The sequence below is a fragment of the Microtus pennsylvanicus genome, chromosome 13 (genome assembly GCF_037038515.1).
Source record: "Microtus pennsylvanicus isolate mMicPen1 chromosome 13, mMicPen1.hap1, whole genome shotgun sequence".
Lineage (NCBI taxonomy): Eukaryota > Metazoa > Chordata > Mammalia > Rodentia > Cricetidae > Microtus > Microtus pennsylvanicus.
The window spans coordinates 47,457,063-47,472,213 of record NC_134591.1 but is presented as its reverse complement, the minus strand read 5'-3'; the positions used below and the strand labels follow the sequence as shown (position 1 = coordinate 47,472,213).

The following is a 15,151-nucleotide window of genomic DNA, read 5'->3' as shown; positions in this document are numbered from 1 at the left end:
TATCGGGCAGGCTTGGGAGACATTCTCTTAGTGACATATGTCATCCTCCCAAAATAATGAATGAAATATTCTTTGGGCTAAAAGAGCTTTACAACACCAAATTCTGCATCTTTATAAAGCTTGATAAAATGGTGTTTCAAATTGCACTGTGTATGAGTTCAGCTATAAAATCTGCACCTTCCCCTTGGCATCTGCAGTACTCCACCTGTCTGTGCCTGCTCTGTTTCGGCAGCTCTGTGTTCTGTGGGAATTTTTTCTTTCCTCTCTTCAGGAATCTTTCCTCCCTTCTTTGCACTTAGTTCAGGGCCTTTTGGGGCTTTAGCTCCTCCTTGAAGGCTCAGGGTTAGCAGACAGCATTGTGGATCTTCTGGAGATTTACACTTTACCTTGGAGATCTCTCTTTCTCCCTCCTCTCTCTCTTCATCCATTTCCCCTTTCCCAACGATTTTAAGACTTATTTTATCATATGTGCATGTTTTGCCTGCCTGCATGTATGTATGTATATATGCTATGTGTGTCCCTGGTACCCTTGGAGGTCAAAAGAAGGCATTGGATCCACCCTGGAACAGGAGTTACAAATGGATGTGAACTATGATGTGGGTGCTGACAACTGAACCAAAGTCATCTTCAAGAGCAACAAATTCTCTTAGCCATTGAGCCAACTCTCCAGCTATATGTTTATATCTTTTAGCCTCTACCTCAGGCTTCCTTTGGGTATGGAGGGGAAGGGACATAGGTGTCAAATGAGAGAATGCAGAGGCAACGGCAGGGTTTGGACCATCTGGGGAACATCACTGCTTCACACTGCTGTGCTTCAGAGGGCCTGAGTTTATGTAGCACTGAAAGTTGCAGACCAGTTAGGAGGTGTATGATTTTAAAGAACAAGGTTTACTAAATTCTTAATGCATGGCTGTCCTTCTAAACATGTTACATATACTAAATATACAAAACCTATAGCATCTATGAAGGAATTATAGAAATATCTTTGACAAAAGTCTGGTTTCAAAGTTGGCATAAAATATCACTTAGTTCACTGCCTGGCATAAAGTGGCGATACAATAAATTCCAACTCAACGGGTATTTGAATTTCAGACTATCAGATCTAAACTACAATCTTTCCTGGCAAATCACACATCTTTTCCGATTGACTCCTCCATCACACTGCTTTGGTAGGTCTCGTTCAAAACTTTAATTCTTGCCCTAAACCAACATCCCACTCACTGTTACCAACCTAATTTCCTTACCGAAAAAGGGGGAGAAAATGCTGATACAACAAGCAATCGGCAGCCATGTCTGCTGTGATCACACTGACTTCCTGAGCATGAACACATCGATGACTCCTAACAGGATATATTTTCATGTGCTTACGTGTAACCACATCTCTGGGCTCATGTGTATATGGCTGTACTTAGAACTCATCACCAACTAATGGAGTAGTTAAAATTAAGGATGTCTCCTGAATTCAAATCCTGGTTAAAAGTATCTACAGTGGCTGTGTAACCTTATCCACGTCACTAATCTTCCTGAGTGTCAGCTTCCTTGTCTTTGAAATACTACATATTGCCTAATAATGATTTACAAGATTCCTGAAAGGAAAAATAGACCAATGTAGGCACAGTGCCTAGACTCTAATAAACATTGTTTTCTGTTTGCCAACTTCAGTTTTTCTCTGAGAGTACAATAATCCATGATTATGCTTTTTATTCAAACACTTAACTGCATGCTCTAGCACACTGTTGTTTTACTGTTCCATATTCATTCGGTGGTTTTATTAAAATACTCTATGCTCCTTACAGGCAGAAAATGTGATTTCACGAGAAAAGCCTCTGAGCTTTGTACAGTGCTGTGCAGAGCACACAGCCGCTCGGGGAGAGGACGCTGTACGAATGGATGCAGGCAGGACACGTTGCCTAATTATAAGTTTGTGCTCCATTTGTTATTGGACTCTATTGAAGTTAAAGCCTAGCATACGCCAACATGAGCAACATTATTTTATGTCCCAGTAAGTCAAGCCAGAGGCAAATAAAAATTAATTTTAAGAAGTGGAGTGATAGTCTCCTACTTCTGAATAGGAGGATGAAGTAGACTGATTACATTAACTCTTCTGCTACTTAAAAGCACCAGAAAGCTGCTCAAACAACAGGAATTGTGGTGACAAGAGTCTCCAGAGGAGATCACCCCAAAGAGGTGAACTAATACTGGTCCACAGCCGGCTTTCTGCTGGGAGCATCTGTGGCTTTTGAGCACAGAACAAAAGCCGAGACTCTCAACAGTTCCACCTCTGGAGACAGAGAAACCCCTGTGCTAGACAGACAAAATTAAAGACCTAAGACGCAAACTGCAGTGAGACTCCATGGTGCAACATGGAGCTTACTGCCCCCTCCATGATGAGCACTGGAAATTGCAGAATGAGGGAGGCACTAAAGCAGAAATCCTGCCCAAGGAGAAGGAAGTGAGCGAGTTCCATGCTGAGCAAGCAGAAGAATTTCCTTCTTGTGAGAAAAAAGGAAACCTGGAATCACACCAACTCTTGTTAAAATTGAGAGGACTGAAATGAAACTCTCAATAACGTTTTGCAGTTTAAAATTTGGAATACAATTTTAAATTCATTGAAAAGTTGCAAAGAGGATACAGAAGCAGATACAGAAGTGCCCCCTTTCATTGAGAGTCTCTTGGCATGCACATCTGTGATGACCAGGGTATGCTCAGCAAAGCTAAGACTCTCTCATCAGCACAGCACCGGCACACTAGCTGCCAGCTGTATTTGGACCTCTAGTCTTCTCGACAATGCCCTTCTGCTCTTACAGGGTTCAGTACAGAATACGCATAGCATTTAGTCAGCATGTCTCTTTATCTATGACCAATTACTTGCCAATTGTAAGAATGTTGCTCAAGTAGTTTATATTTGGGTTGTGAGACTAGTCTGCTGAACCACTCTCTGACCCAGGGCATGCATGTTTTAAAAGCAGTCTTTCAGTACAGATGTGTTTTCTCAAGTTAGACTGAGGTCACAACATCACCGAGAACCCTTCATGCCACGTGACACTAAAGAAAACATGATGATCACTTGTGAAGTGAACTTGGGCTACTTCCTACTCCTCCACTCCACACCACATGGGTCTGGGGATCAAATCCAGACCCTGTTGAAAATTTTTCACCCAGACTAAGGCTTTCCATTCTTCTAGCAGTGCCATTCATGAGGCAAACATCTATAAACTTTATGAGATCAAATTTAATTTGCTTTTATTTGGTATGGGTTGTGTCATGTCAAAAAAATTCCTTGCCAAATTTGAATTGTCCATATTTTCTCCATGCTTTCCTTTGAAGGTGTTGTAATAATAAGGTCCTTTTATCTGTTGTGAAACATGGACCAAGGGAACTTTCTTTTTTGTTGCTGTTGGGTTGCTTTGGTTTTATTTTCTTTGTTTCAAAGACAAAAATACAAGGCATTGGGTGGGGAGATTGCCTGCCTTGATAGCCAGAGGACACAAGTTCAACCCCACTACCAGTGTAAGCAACACCAGGAGTGGTGGCACACCTGTAATCTCAACACTGGGGAGCAGGGACAAGAACTTTCTGGGGCTCTATTGAATTGGTTTTGCACCTTTTCACATACAAGCGAAAGCATTTGTGTGGGTCAGTTTGTGGAATCTCTGTTCTACTCATTTGATGTCTGTGGCTTTAGTGAATGCTACACTATCCTCAACACAGCAAACTGCTGAGGCCAGACGGCAAGGCTTACACATTTGTTCTTTTCAGAAAAATTTTTCATTGGTCATGGAGAGTTGTTGGGGAATCAATATTCTTTGAAGATGTAGCCACGAGAAGGTTTTCCACGCTCCAATGCAGAGCACACACAAAAGTAGACTTAGTGAGTTATTTTTTTAAGGCATAGACAAGAGATTGGAAGGAGTTGTGTTGGAGACATGTGGTAGTCTTAAGAGGGGGAATAAGAGGCAGATATGACCATATTTCATTGTATACATGTGCAAGATTGTTAAAAATAATTTAAATGCATGTATGCATGTGCCTATGTATGTATATGTGTGCTCATGTACACATGTGCCACAACACATGTCTGGAATAGGTTGTCACCTTCAACTATATGAGTTCCCAGGGATGGAACTTGGGCCATCAGTTTGGCAGCAAGCACCTTTACATTCTGAGTCATCTTACTGATTCTTCTTCTGATTTTATAAGTTCTCTTTTCTATGTGTCTTTTAGAATATGCTTGTCAATATTTGGTTTTTAAAAGTATGCTGGGGCTTTAAGACATTAAAAATTAGCTGGTAGATGGCTCAACAGTTAAAACACTTGCTCCTCTCAGAGAGGGCCAAGCTCAGTTCCCAGCACCCAAACAGTGGCTTACAACCATCTGGAACTCTAGTTCCAGGGTATTCGGTGCCCTTTCCTGCTCTCTGTGGGCACCAGACACATACATGATATAAATGCATACATTCAGGCAAATGCTCTTACATATAAAATAGAAATAAAACATTTTAAAAGTTAACCACAAATGGACTGGGAACACAGCTCACTGGCAGAGCATCTGCCCGATATGCACAAGATTCAGCACAAAAAAAAAAAAAGAAAAAGAAATCATTACATCATGGGTTCTAAAGCTCACGAGGGTTCAAATACTTAATCTTGCACTCTGTCAGAGTCGCACATTTCTCTGCTCTACTCTTCTTCATCCACGTTTGCCCCTTCACACCACACCCAGACCACATAGATTTTGGTAGGATTAAACGTTCAATCTGATACTGCCGGAAATACTATAGATTCCAATTTAAAGTCTGTTTCTCGCTGCTCGCAGATGAAGAACAGGATAGATATGAACCTAAAGCAGATAATTGCTACCTTACAGACAGCAATGAATTCTTGTGTTTTAGCAATGTAGAAATGTACATTTTTAGATAGTACTACATTTTAGGGTATAGCAAATTATTAGGGAATGTAGAAATAACGTGTTATAATAAACATACAAAAAGTTCAACATTTCCCGTCGCAACACTATTAGAGAAGTCAGCAAACAAATAATACGTCCTAAGTGCATGTTAGAGCAATAGCCAAAAAACAATAGTTTTTAAAAACTGAAGTGGTAAAAAGGAAAAAGAAATATAAATTTTAATCTAAACAAAAGCTACAACAATCCTAATTAAAATGCAAGATTTTTACTTTTGTAAAAGAAAACTGATATGACTTTTTTGAAAAATACAAACTACAACAAGTAGTAGTAGATTAATGAATGAAATCCAAAAACCTAACACAAAAATATTATACTGTTATGACTCCAAGTTACCACAAATATAAACACATTTGTGTACTTTATCTCGGAAAATATTGTATCCTGCTTTCCCCTAAAATGAAGCCAAACCCTGATCTGTTCTTCTTTCTTTGTATATTTATTGACGTGTAGGTCAACTCAAGAACTGATTTGAACGAGGTACTCCACACGTCCCCTTTCTCCCTTGTCTGCCTAGAGAACCAAATACACCTTCCCCAGATGGAATCTTCTCACTGGGTCACAAAACAAGACTTCCAACAATATGAGAACTTTGAAATGATTATTATGAAGTAACTCTTCTGTGATGTTTTATAAGATAATAATGGCTAAAAATGCTTATAGTTCAGAAGATCAATGTTAAATATCTAGTATAATAGTAAACCATGAAACAAAAAAAATTCTTAAGTCCCCAAGATGACTTGGCCAGTAAAGGCACTCACTCCCAGCCCTGATGACCTCACTCTGACCTGGACAAAATCAGGACACACATGGTTCAAGGAGAGAATTGATGGATGTGATTCCACCAAAGTTGTTCTCTGACCTCACGTGTATCACAGTTCATGTATGCATGTGAGCATGCACACACACACATACACACACTCACTAAAGAAATAGATAAATAAATGTAATAAAATACATAAAGATAATAATCAAAAGGCATTCTGCATGACTCTGGCCAAGCAGGAAGTTAGTTATGTGGCTTCTAGTAAACCCAGCAATTCCTTCAGAGAATGTATTTTCCTTCCGCATAACTAAGAATCACAACCTGTAAGCACCTTGACTGGTTTGGGGAGCCTATTAAATAAAATAAGAACTATATTATTAAAAAGAGAAAACACTAGGAACTAACGCAGATATGCCTTGAGTGATCCTGATGAGATTTCAGGACGTCCTTGACCCGGTCGTGGATCTCATCACAGTTTGAAGGTGAACACCAGTCAGAGTGGAACCTGTGGGTACAAAGAAGAGTAGCTATTAAAGAGAGGAAAGAAACAAAACTTTCCCCAAACTTTATAACCTCCAAATAATATAGTTTCTCCCTGTGGCCAGCAATGAGGAGAAAGAGCTCATTCACGCACTCATTCCCAGCTGCCCTATCAATTTCCTGCAAGGTCTAAAAATAGTCTTAATAATTAACTTTAACATGTATTTGGGAGACGGGACCTACATATCTGATCACTATAATGATTTTGACACATCACTCTTCAGCACTTATCTCTACATAAAGATGTAGATGTTCGCATCAGAAGAATAATTCCATGTACAATGTCTTTATAATTAGCACTTATTTTCTAATAATTGATATCCCCTAAAACTATGTGGAAGAAACAGGAAGTTACAACCCACAAATTTTATGAAATAAGTAACGTGTGTGTGTGTGTGTGTGTGTGTGTGTGTGTATGAAATGAAAAAATCCCTAGAATCCACTCACATTTCCATTTCCACTCAGAATGGGAATTATTCTGAAATATTCCATTTCCGAATAGGAACAAAATGGTCCCATCTCAACAAAGGTATATCACCTCTCTATCCGCTATGAGAATCAAACTTGTAAAGGAATGAAGTATTTAAATATAGATGAGAAAATTATAAATTTAATTAAAGTCTGCACACTGGGATTTAAAATGTCAGAGAAGAAATAAAACATCTTTTCATTCTGCTCTTCTTTAATTCAAAATTGACATTCATATAATTAAGCTATTTTATTTTATTCAGGTCATCCTGAAAAGTTCCTGATTTCCTTATTTATAATGCATGTATTTAAAGTGTTATTGATAATTCCCCTATAAAAAATAATGTGTTAATATATTACTTAAATCTGGTTCCCTTTTTGTTCTCAGCTTGTTCTTACTTACAAAATTTGAATATTACACTATTAAACAAAGTATAGGTTATTAAATAGGTGGATGTTGAAATGATATACTTTAAATGGCATAATCAATAGACAATTTAATAGATAATCCCAAACAATCTCTTACATAGACAAAAGGAAAACTAGTTTCACCTATGCCAGTGGATTGGTAGAACAATTATTTGAGTACATGAAGCTCATTGTGGAAAGCTAAGATCCAACTGTGCAACTCCAGAGCCTCCCAATGGGACTATGAGCATCTAGATCCACTAGTCTGTGCTATGGCGTAAGGAATGCTTGCCTCACAATCTTTAATATGATTTACAAAAGAAAAAAACTTAGCATGATTTAAAAGGGCACCAATTCCCTTTTAATTAGGTATGCTAATATCTAAGTCTGATTTTAGCAACATTGTAAAGTGTAAAACAAATCTGGGTCATAATATTAATATTTATACTTAGAGAAAATGTGCTCCTGAAATACAATAAAAATTGAAACCATTTTATGGCGTGGAAATTTCTGGAGGTATTTTTTAAGTGGGTGAAAAGAAAAAAGCATTTGGACTAAAACAAGGATTCAGTGGCATAAACTGATAACATTTTTAAAATCTGTTTATTATAAACCATGATCAAAGAGTTAGCATCTTATACCGTAATCTTAGAGAAAATGTAATTTTAATGAGTACTATACATAGAAACTTCTGACGCTGTGCCTCTGACACACAACTTCTAGACAAGACTTTGACCTGGGATACACAATACACATGGGTTTCGGTTTCACTTACAATGTGTCATGACTACAGTGGATGGTGTAGACACCTGCAAATGCATCGCTAGTGACCTAGAAACACCAAACCTGAGAGTGCCGTCCATTTAAAGAGGGCTACTGAGTCCTGGAAAGAATAAAACGATTTGCTCCTAGTAATATGAATTGAATGCTAGGGGTATGTCCTTCTTTATAGATTAAATACATGAGTTCAAACTAATTTACTATTTATTTTAAATGTGCCTTATTTTCACTGAATCAAAAGTAAAACAGTCAATTTTGAATATTAAGAGCACTCATTTTATTTTAGCAAAAAGCTTAACCACATTTATTTGGCATGAAAAGTAAATTATCCTAACTCTCCTTCGGCAGACACAGGAGGATCAGTACAAGGTGAGGCCAGTCTTGTCTACATAGCAATTTCCAAGACAGCTGAGGTTACAGAGTGAAACCAGGTTTCAATAAGACTCAATAAGACTTGAGGGAAGATGGAAGAGAAAGAATGTAAACAGTTACATTTATTATTAAGATATTTCTTCCACTGAAATATAATTGGACAGCTAATTTTAGCTATATTCAATAAAAAAATTTACAGTTAACATTGTATACACAAATAAAATAACTCAGGTCCCTGTGTGTGTGTGTGTGTGTGTGTGTGTGTGTGTGTGCGTGTATGCATGCAAACACACACCATGTGAGAACTCTCCTATATCACAATACCATTCCTCTTAGACATGATTCTAATGAACTAGAAATGGCATCGATCAAAATTCATCAAAATGTAGAGAACAAGTGATAGCAAGGTGGCTGGCTCCAATTGGTACATCTACAACACAGCCCCTACACTTAAGCTCAGGGAATAAGACTGAAGAGGGAGTGAGAAGAGTCAGAGCACCAGGATGCCTACTGCAAGATAGTGTCTTCTAGACATGAAGGGATGATGCACACATGAAATCTCAGAAAAAAGGCTGCATAAACAAGACCTACATAATGACAGCACTGGGAAACATGAACATGAAAGCGGGACATTTCCAGAGGCTCCAACCCTAGATGACAGTTACAGGAAATCAGTGGCTACTAAGGGAAAGGAAAATCAGATTACACTAGGAAAGAGACCCTTATAGATTACATAATTCCAAGCCCTAAACACATGTATACATGAGCAATACTAAACGGATCCAGTACGTATGTGTACGTGTGTGTGTGTGTGTGTGTGTAACAATATTGATTATAGAAGATGAGGTCATGAATTTAAGAGGGGGTAGGGAAAGACATGGGAGGAGCCTAACGGAGGGAGGAAAGGGGAATGATATAAATTTAACACTCATGCATGAAATTCTAAAAAACAAAGTAAATTAAAAAATATTCTGCATCTCACTACCAAGAGGCCAGCATCACACTATACTCACATTCTCTCCCTCCCCTTTTCCCTCTCCCAGTCAAAATGTTTACAAAGCTAATGAAGAAACAGATAAATCTATCTGTTCAGAACAGAATGTTTTAATGCAGCAGCCGTAATCTTGTTCAAGATAGCTTGTTCATCCAGACTATCGATATTGTCTCTACAGCTAATTAAATAATTGTGATTATGCCTGGTGAATGAACGTAATATGTTTTAAGAATTCACTGGCTACTTTTTTATGCCATCTCTAACCATGGAACGTGAGAGTCACAGTGTTGAAAATGTTTCTCCCAAGTTTCAATTTTTCTGTAAAAGTTTTTTAAATAACCTAGAATTTTTAAATGGGTAAAGAATTGTCTTATATAAAAATGGTGGGGTTTTTTCTGTGCCAACATATAACCACCCTTCTGACTTGGATGCAAGCATTCCTAGAGGGAGTGCTTTACTCTTCCCATGGTTTATATTCTACTGGATTGCTGGCAGGAGGTAAATGAGAAGCCAGATGCCACACAACAATGCATGCTTCACCACTGAGACTAATCAGAAAATTCAGCCTAGGTTATTTCTATACTTAGGGTTAATCAATAATAATAAATCACTACGGGTCTGATAAGGGAGGTGATGTATGCTGTGAACATCTTTTATTGCCATTGGTTAATAAAGAAGCTGCTTTCAGGCAATGGTTTAACAGAATAAAGACAGGCTGAAAAAGATATAGAGAGAGAGTAGGCAGAGTCAGAGAGAAGCCATGTAGCTGCCACAGGAGACAGATGCCTCTGCTGGAGCCTGCTGAAACTTTGCCAGTAGGCCACAACCTTGCGGTGATGCACAGATTAATGGAGATGAGTTAGTTTAGGGTATAAGAGCTAGATAAAAAGATGCTTAAGCTTTGACCAAACAATATTGCAAATAATATAGTTTCTGTGTGATTATTTCGGGTCTAAGCAACCAAAAACTAACAAGCAGCTTCCGCCAAAATGAGTCTACTAAAACAACCTATCACAATTCAGATTTTCACTTTAGGAATTACATTAACTAATTAGGAATAGAGTCCAGATCTGGCTAACAAACTCACTTCAAGTGAACTGTGGTAGGGAGAAATATCAACATAATATACAATCTATTCCAAGCAAACAATTTTAGTAAGCCTCAAAATTAAAATTTAATTTTATAAATAATTACATTATATGAATATGCTGGTCCCTGTTTCTAATGCCAAACATTCTAAAGATGAAAAGTATATCCCAGACTGGCCTTGAACTCATAGTCTTTCTGTTCGGAAAGAAAAGAAAAATGAAGAAAAACAGAAACTACACTTACCTTTCCCTGAGAGAGCCTCTATTTAGCATAGGGCTTTGACAATGCTTTGGTGCTGTTGAGGGTGCTGAATGGACTAGTAAGGTCCTTGCAGAATGCTGGGGCTTGGTACACGGCCCTGGGCTCAGATATTCCTCACACCTTTCGAAGGGATCCTCAAAGTCTCTCCCATGTGGTGTCCTGATAACCTGTTTTAAAAAATACATGTGTATCTATCTATATGTGCATACACACACACACATACACTTGCACTATAAAATGAATACAATATATTTTTGATTTTTAATTATTTATTTTCTTTTTGGAAATTGTAATTATATCCTATTTCCACCATTTTCCTCCCACTAAATTTGCCTATACATCCCTCGCCTTGCTCTTTTTCAAATTTATGATCTCAATTTTCATTAATTGTTGTTCCATGTGTTTCCTAAATACATGAAATCATCAGTCAGTCTATTGATCACTGGTCTGGATAATTAATTGGTGTGTTTGTCACTGGATAAGACTATTTCTCCTACTCTGAGCATTATTTAGTTGCCTGAAGTTTTTTGTGTAGAGGTTGAAGCCTCCTGGGCTTTCCCCCATCCACTTGAGTGGGGGTGTGATGAGTATCTAGACTGGTCTATATAAAATAAAGAACACAAATGACTAAACCACCGATTGCTTAGTTTAGCTATTAGGGTCAAGCAGGTACAATTCAAGTTCTCCCTCTAACCTGCACTCACTGCTTCTGGAAACAGCCAGATACACCAATCAAGACAGAAAAATTAACAAATGTGTACAACTGTGGAACTTATACACAAGTAGATTTCTATTAAGGATAAATAGCTTTAAGACATAAACACAGAGCAAGATACATAAATAAAATATGAATCATTCCAAGGAGTATAACATTCCACCAGGCGAAGTAAAACAAGAAAGGAGATCAGAAATGCTGATGAGTGGAATGGGAATAGATGAAAAAGAATCCTTTTAAAGAATGGTCAACAGGGACCTAACATTGAGGAAAAACAGAAATAGAGACCTGGAGACACAAGGGCCATGTTAGGGAATCAGTCCTGTCCTTAACAGATGAGAGGATGAATAAAGAAGATGTGGTGCATATACACAATAAAGTTTTATTCAGACATAAAGACACAAAATTACAAGAGTTGAAAAAAATGGATGCAATTGGCGTTTGTCATGTTTAGTTCAATAGATCTCACAATGTGCAACATATTAAGGGGGAAACATATAACTTAGTGAAATAGGAGAACCTAGAACAATTGCATCCATATGGCTTAACTACATGAAGAACTATGGCCCACCTCCATTCCATATAACCTTCTCCTGACTCTCTCAAACTTTTAGCCAGAAAAACAAGGCTGTAAACCTGTGAATAGCTTCAGAATTTACCCCAGGACCTTCCCATAATAATCTTCCTGAAAAGCAAAAGGCTTAATCATCAATTGCGTACCCTTCTCAAAATAATACTGATTCTTCTCTTTGCCTGGACAAGCAATGCCCTTCTCAGAACAGATGAATCCTTTCCTTCACTACTCATCTATTATGACTGGTAAACCTCTACCCTGTGTTTATTAACCCTAAAATTTTATATACAAACTTTACCAATTAGATTCTCCACTGAATGCTCTCCATTAAAATGTCCATGACTCCAAACCCTGTAAGTATCAACCCTTAACTTTTTATTTCCAGAGATATTACAGTCAAGGCAGTATCCTCCCTTTCTATATCATGTCCCAAAAAACTTCCCTTGAGGTCATCAGAGCATACAGCTATTGGGGAGACATCTGGTGACAACCCTAATGGCCACTAAAGTCTATAATTCAAGATAAAGTTAAAAGTGCAGAGATAGAACCTTCCTCTAAGATCCTCCGGATCCTTCAGCCCCCTTCTCAGAGGTCTTTGTAACTGCCATGGTGAAATAAGCCTTGTAGTGGGTTTGTTAAACTAAGTCCAAAATTAAGCACAGGCTTCTAGGACTGCATAACCATTTTAGTAATATTTTCATGTGTTGGTGGTGCATTGCTGATGGTTCTACAATGTATCTCCCTGGTATTTTTCTATGAGTCTATAGGAGAAGGTTACATTTATGTAAACAAATACAAATTACTAAACTCATCTTTGAGCCAGGCCCAGAGAACCACAATGTAGGCTGTTTTCATTGCAATAGGAATGAGTTACTAAATTACTTCTCAGATTGTTGCTGGATCTAGGCTTGTTGTTTAGATTTGGTTGTTGTTTGCCTGCTTGCTTTCTTTGCAGGCAAACTGCCTCCTAAAGAGCTCACCTCAGAACTTTTAGCATCATAAATCTAAGTCCTAAATTTAAAACAACCAATAATCTGAATCAATGTGCAGTATAATCAGTCAACACTGACAGACTTTCATGCGCTACATGCTCCTTCTAAGCCAGATTTAAACATTTCCTATGTAATAAGGCTTTTAGGTTGCAGGCTATTTATAGAACATTAATATTCTTCAATTGTCTGCTCATTTTTAAATCACATAATTTCATCAATGACACATTAGGACCACAGAGCTCAATGTTACTGAGATGCTTTTTCAGTTCTCCTTGATCATGTCAAAAATCTTTAGTTTTTAGTTGCTATAATCTGACTCTCAAAAGCTGTGCAAAAACCCATGTGATAAAAGGTTAAGCCTCAAAAAAAAGTCAGGAGGTGGTAAAACTATTAAGGGTGGGGCCTACTGGGAAGTCTTTAGGAGATGGCAGAATCCAGTGCACCTCTCTCATGCACCCTGCTTCCTGATGGGGGTGGATTTTCCCTGCCATGTGCTTCCACCATATGCCACCTTGCCAAAGCAATGGGACCAATAAACTTTTAACTGTGAGTCATATGTTTCTTTATAAGTAGTTGCCTCTGGTGTCTGCTATAATAATCAAAGCTGGGAACTGGAGAGATGTTCAGGGATTTATCTTACTTGTTGCTCTTACAGAGGGCCCAAGTTTGGTTCCCAGCATCCACATGGTGGTTTACAACCACTACTAACTCCAGTGCCATGGGATCTGATGCTCTTCTGACTTTCATGAGCACAACACATGCAAATGGTGTACAGGAAGGCAAAACATTCATATCAGATAAAGTCCAAAAAAGTTTAAACTAACAGAAAATTGATGAGCAGAATGTCAAAAACATTATGTATATTGTTCCTAATAATTATTATAGTCAAAATACACAGGAATTCTCTTAATATCCACATTACTATGAAATAGCAACAAGAGTAGAGATGATTTCTAGTTTTGTTACATGATAGTTTCAGTCACAAAATCCTTGTCAAAGGGGAGAGAAGTTCATAGCTAGAATGCCACAGAAGCCACTTAACATTTGCTGCAACTCATGCTCATGTCCAGAATGCAACAGAAGCCACCTGACATCTGCCACAACACGTGTTCATGTCTAGAATGCAACAGAAGCCACTTGACATCTGCCACAACACGTGTTCATGTCCAGAATGCAACAGAAGCCACTTGACATCTGCCACAACACGTGTTCATGTCTAGAATGCAATGGAAGCCACTAGGCATCTGCCACAACACGTGTTCATGTCTAGAATGCAACAGAAGCCACTTGACATCTGCCACAACACGTGTTCATGTCCAGAATGCAACAGAAGCCACCTGACATCTGCCACAACACGTGTTCATGTCCAGAATGCAACAGAAGCCACTAGGCATCTGCCACAACACGTGTTCATGTCCAGAATGCAACAGAAGCCACTAGGCATCTGCCACAACACGTGTTCATGTCCAGAATGCAACAGAAGCCACTTGACATCTGCCACAACACGTGTTCATGTCCAGAATGCAACAGAAGCCACCTGACATCTGCCACAACACGTGCTCATGTCTAGAATGCAACAGAAGCCACTTGACATCTGCCACAACACGTGCTCATGTCCAGAATGCAACAGAAGCCACCTGACATCTGCCACAACACGTGCTCATGTCTAGAATGCAACAGAAGCCACTTGACATCTGCCACAACACGTGCTCATGTCTAGAATGCAACAGAAGCCACTTGACATCTGCCACAACACGTGCTCATGTCCAGAATGCAACAGAAGCCACTTGACATCTGCCACAACACGTGCTCATGTCTAGAATGCAACAGAAGCCACTTGACATCTGCCACAACACGTGTTCATGTCTAGAATGCAACAGAAGCCACTTGACATCTGCCACAACACGTGCTCATGTCTAGAATGCAACAGAAGCCACTTGACATCTGCCACAACACGTGCTCATGTCCAGAATGCAACAGAAGCCACTTGACATCTGCCACAACACGTGTTCATGTCCAGAATGCAACAGAAGCCACTTGACATCTGCCACAACACGTGTTCATGTCCAGAATGCAACAGAAGCCACTTGACATCTGCCACAACACGTGCTCATGTCTAGAATGCAACAGAAGCCACTTGACATCTGCCACAACACGTGTTCATGTCCAGAATGCAACAGAAGCCACTTGACATCTGCCACAACACGTGTTCATGTCTAGAATGCA

General features: G+C 38.8%; 1 protein-coding gene across 2 annotated transcripts in view; it reads right to left on the bottom strand.

Moving 5' to 3' along the window:
- The window catches only part of Spata6 (spermatogenesis associated 6), a 95,623-nt gene that overhangs the window by 16,651 nt on the left and 63,821 nt on the right, over positions 1–15,151 (bottom strand). For both annotated transcript variants that reach the window (XM_075944797.1, XM_075944798.1), the window contains exons 10-11: positions 10,627–10,811; positions 6,138–6,237 (exon numbers count right to left, since the gene is read on the bottom strand). In XM_075944797.1, coding sequence (XP_075800912.1) covers positions 6,138–6,237; positions 10,627–10,811 — 285 coding nt within the window. The remainder of the gene's footprint in view (positions 1–6,137; positions 6,238–10,626; positions 10,812–15,151) is intronic.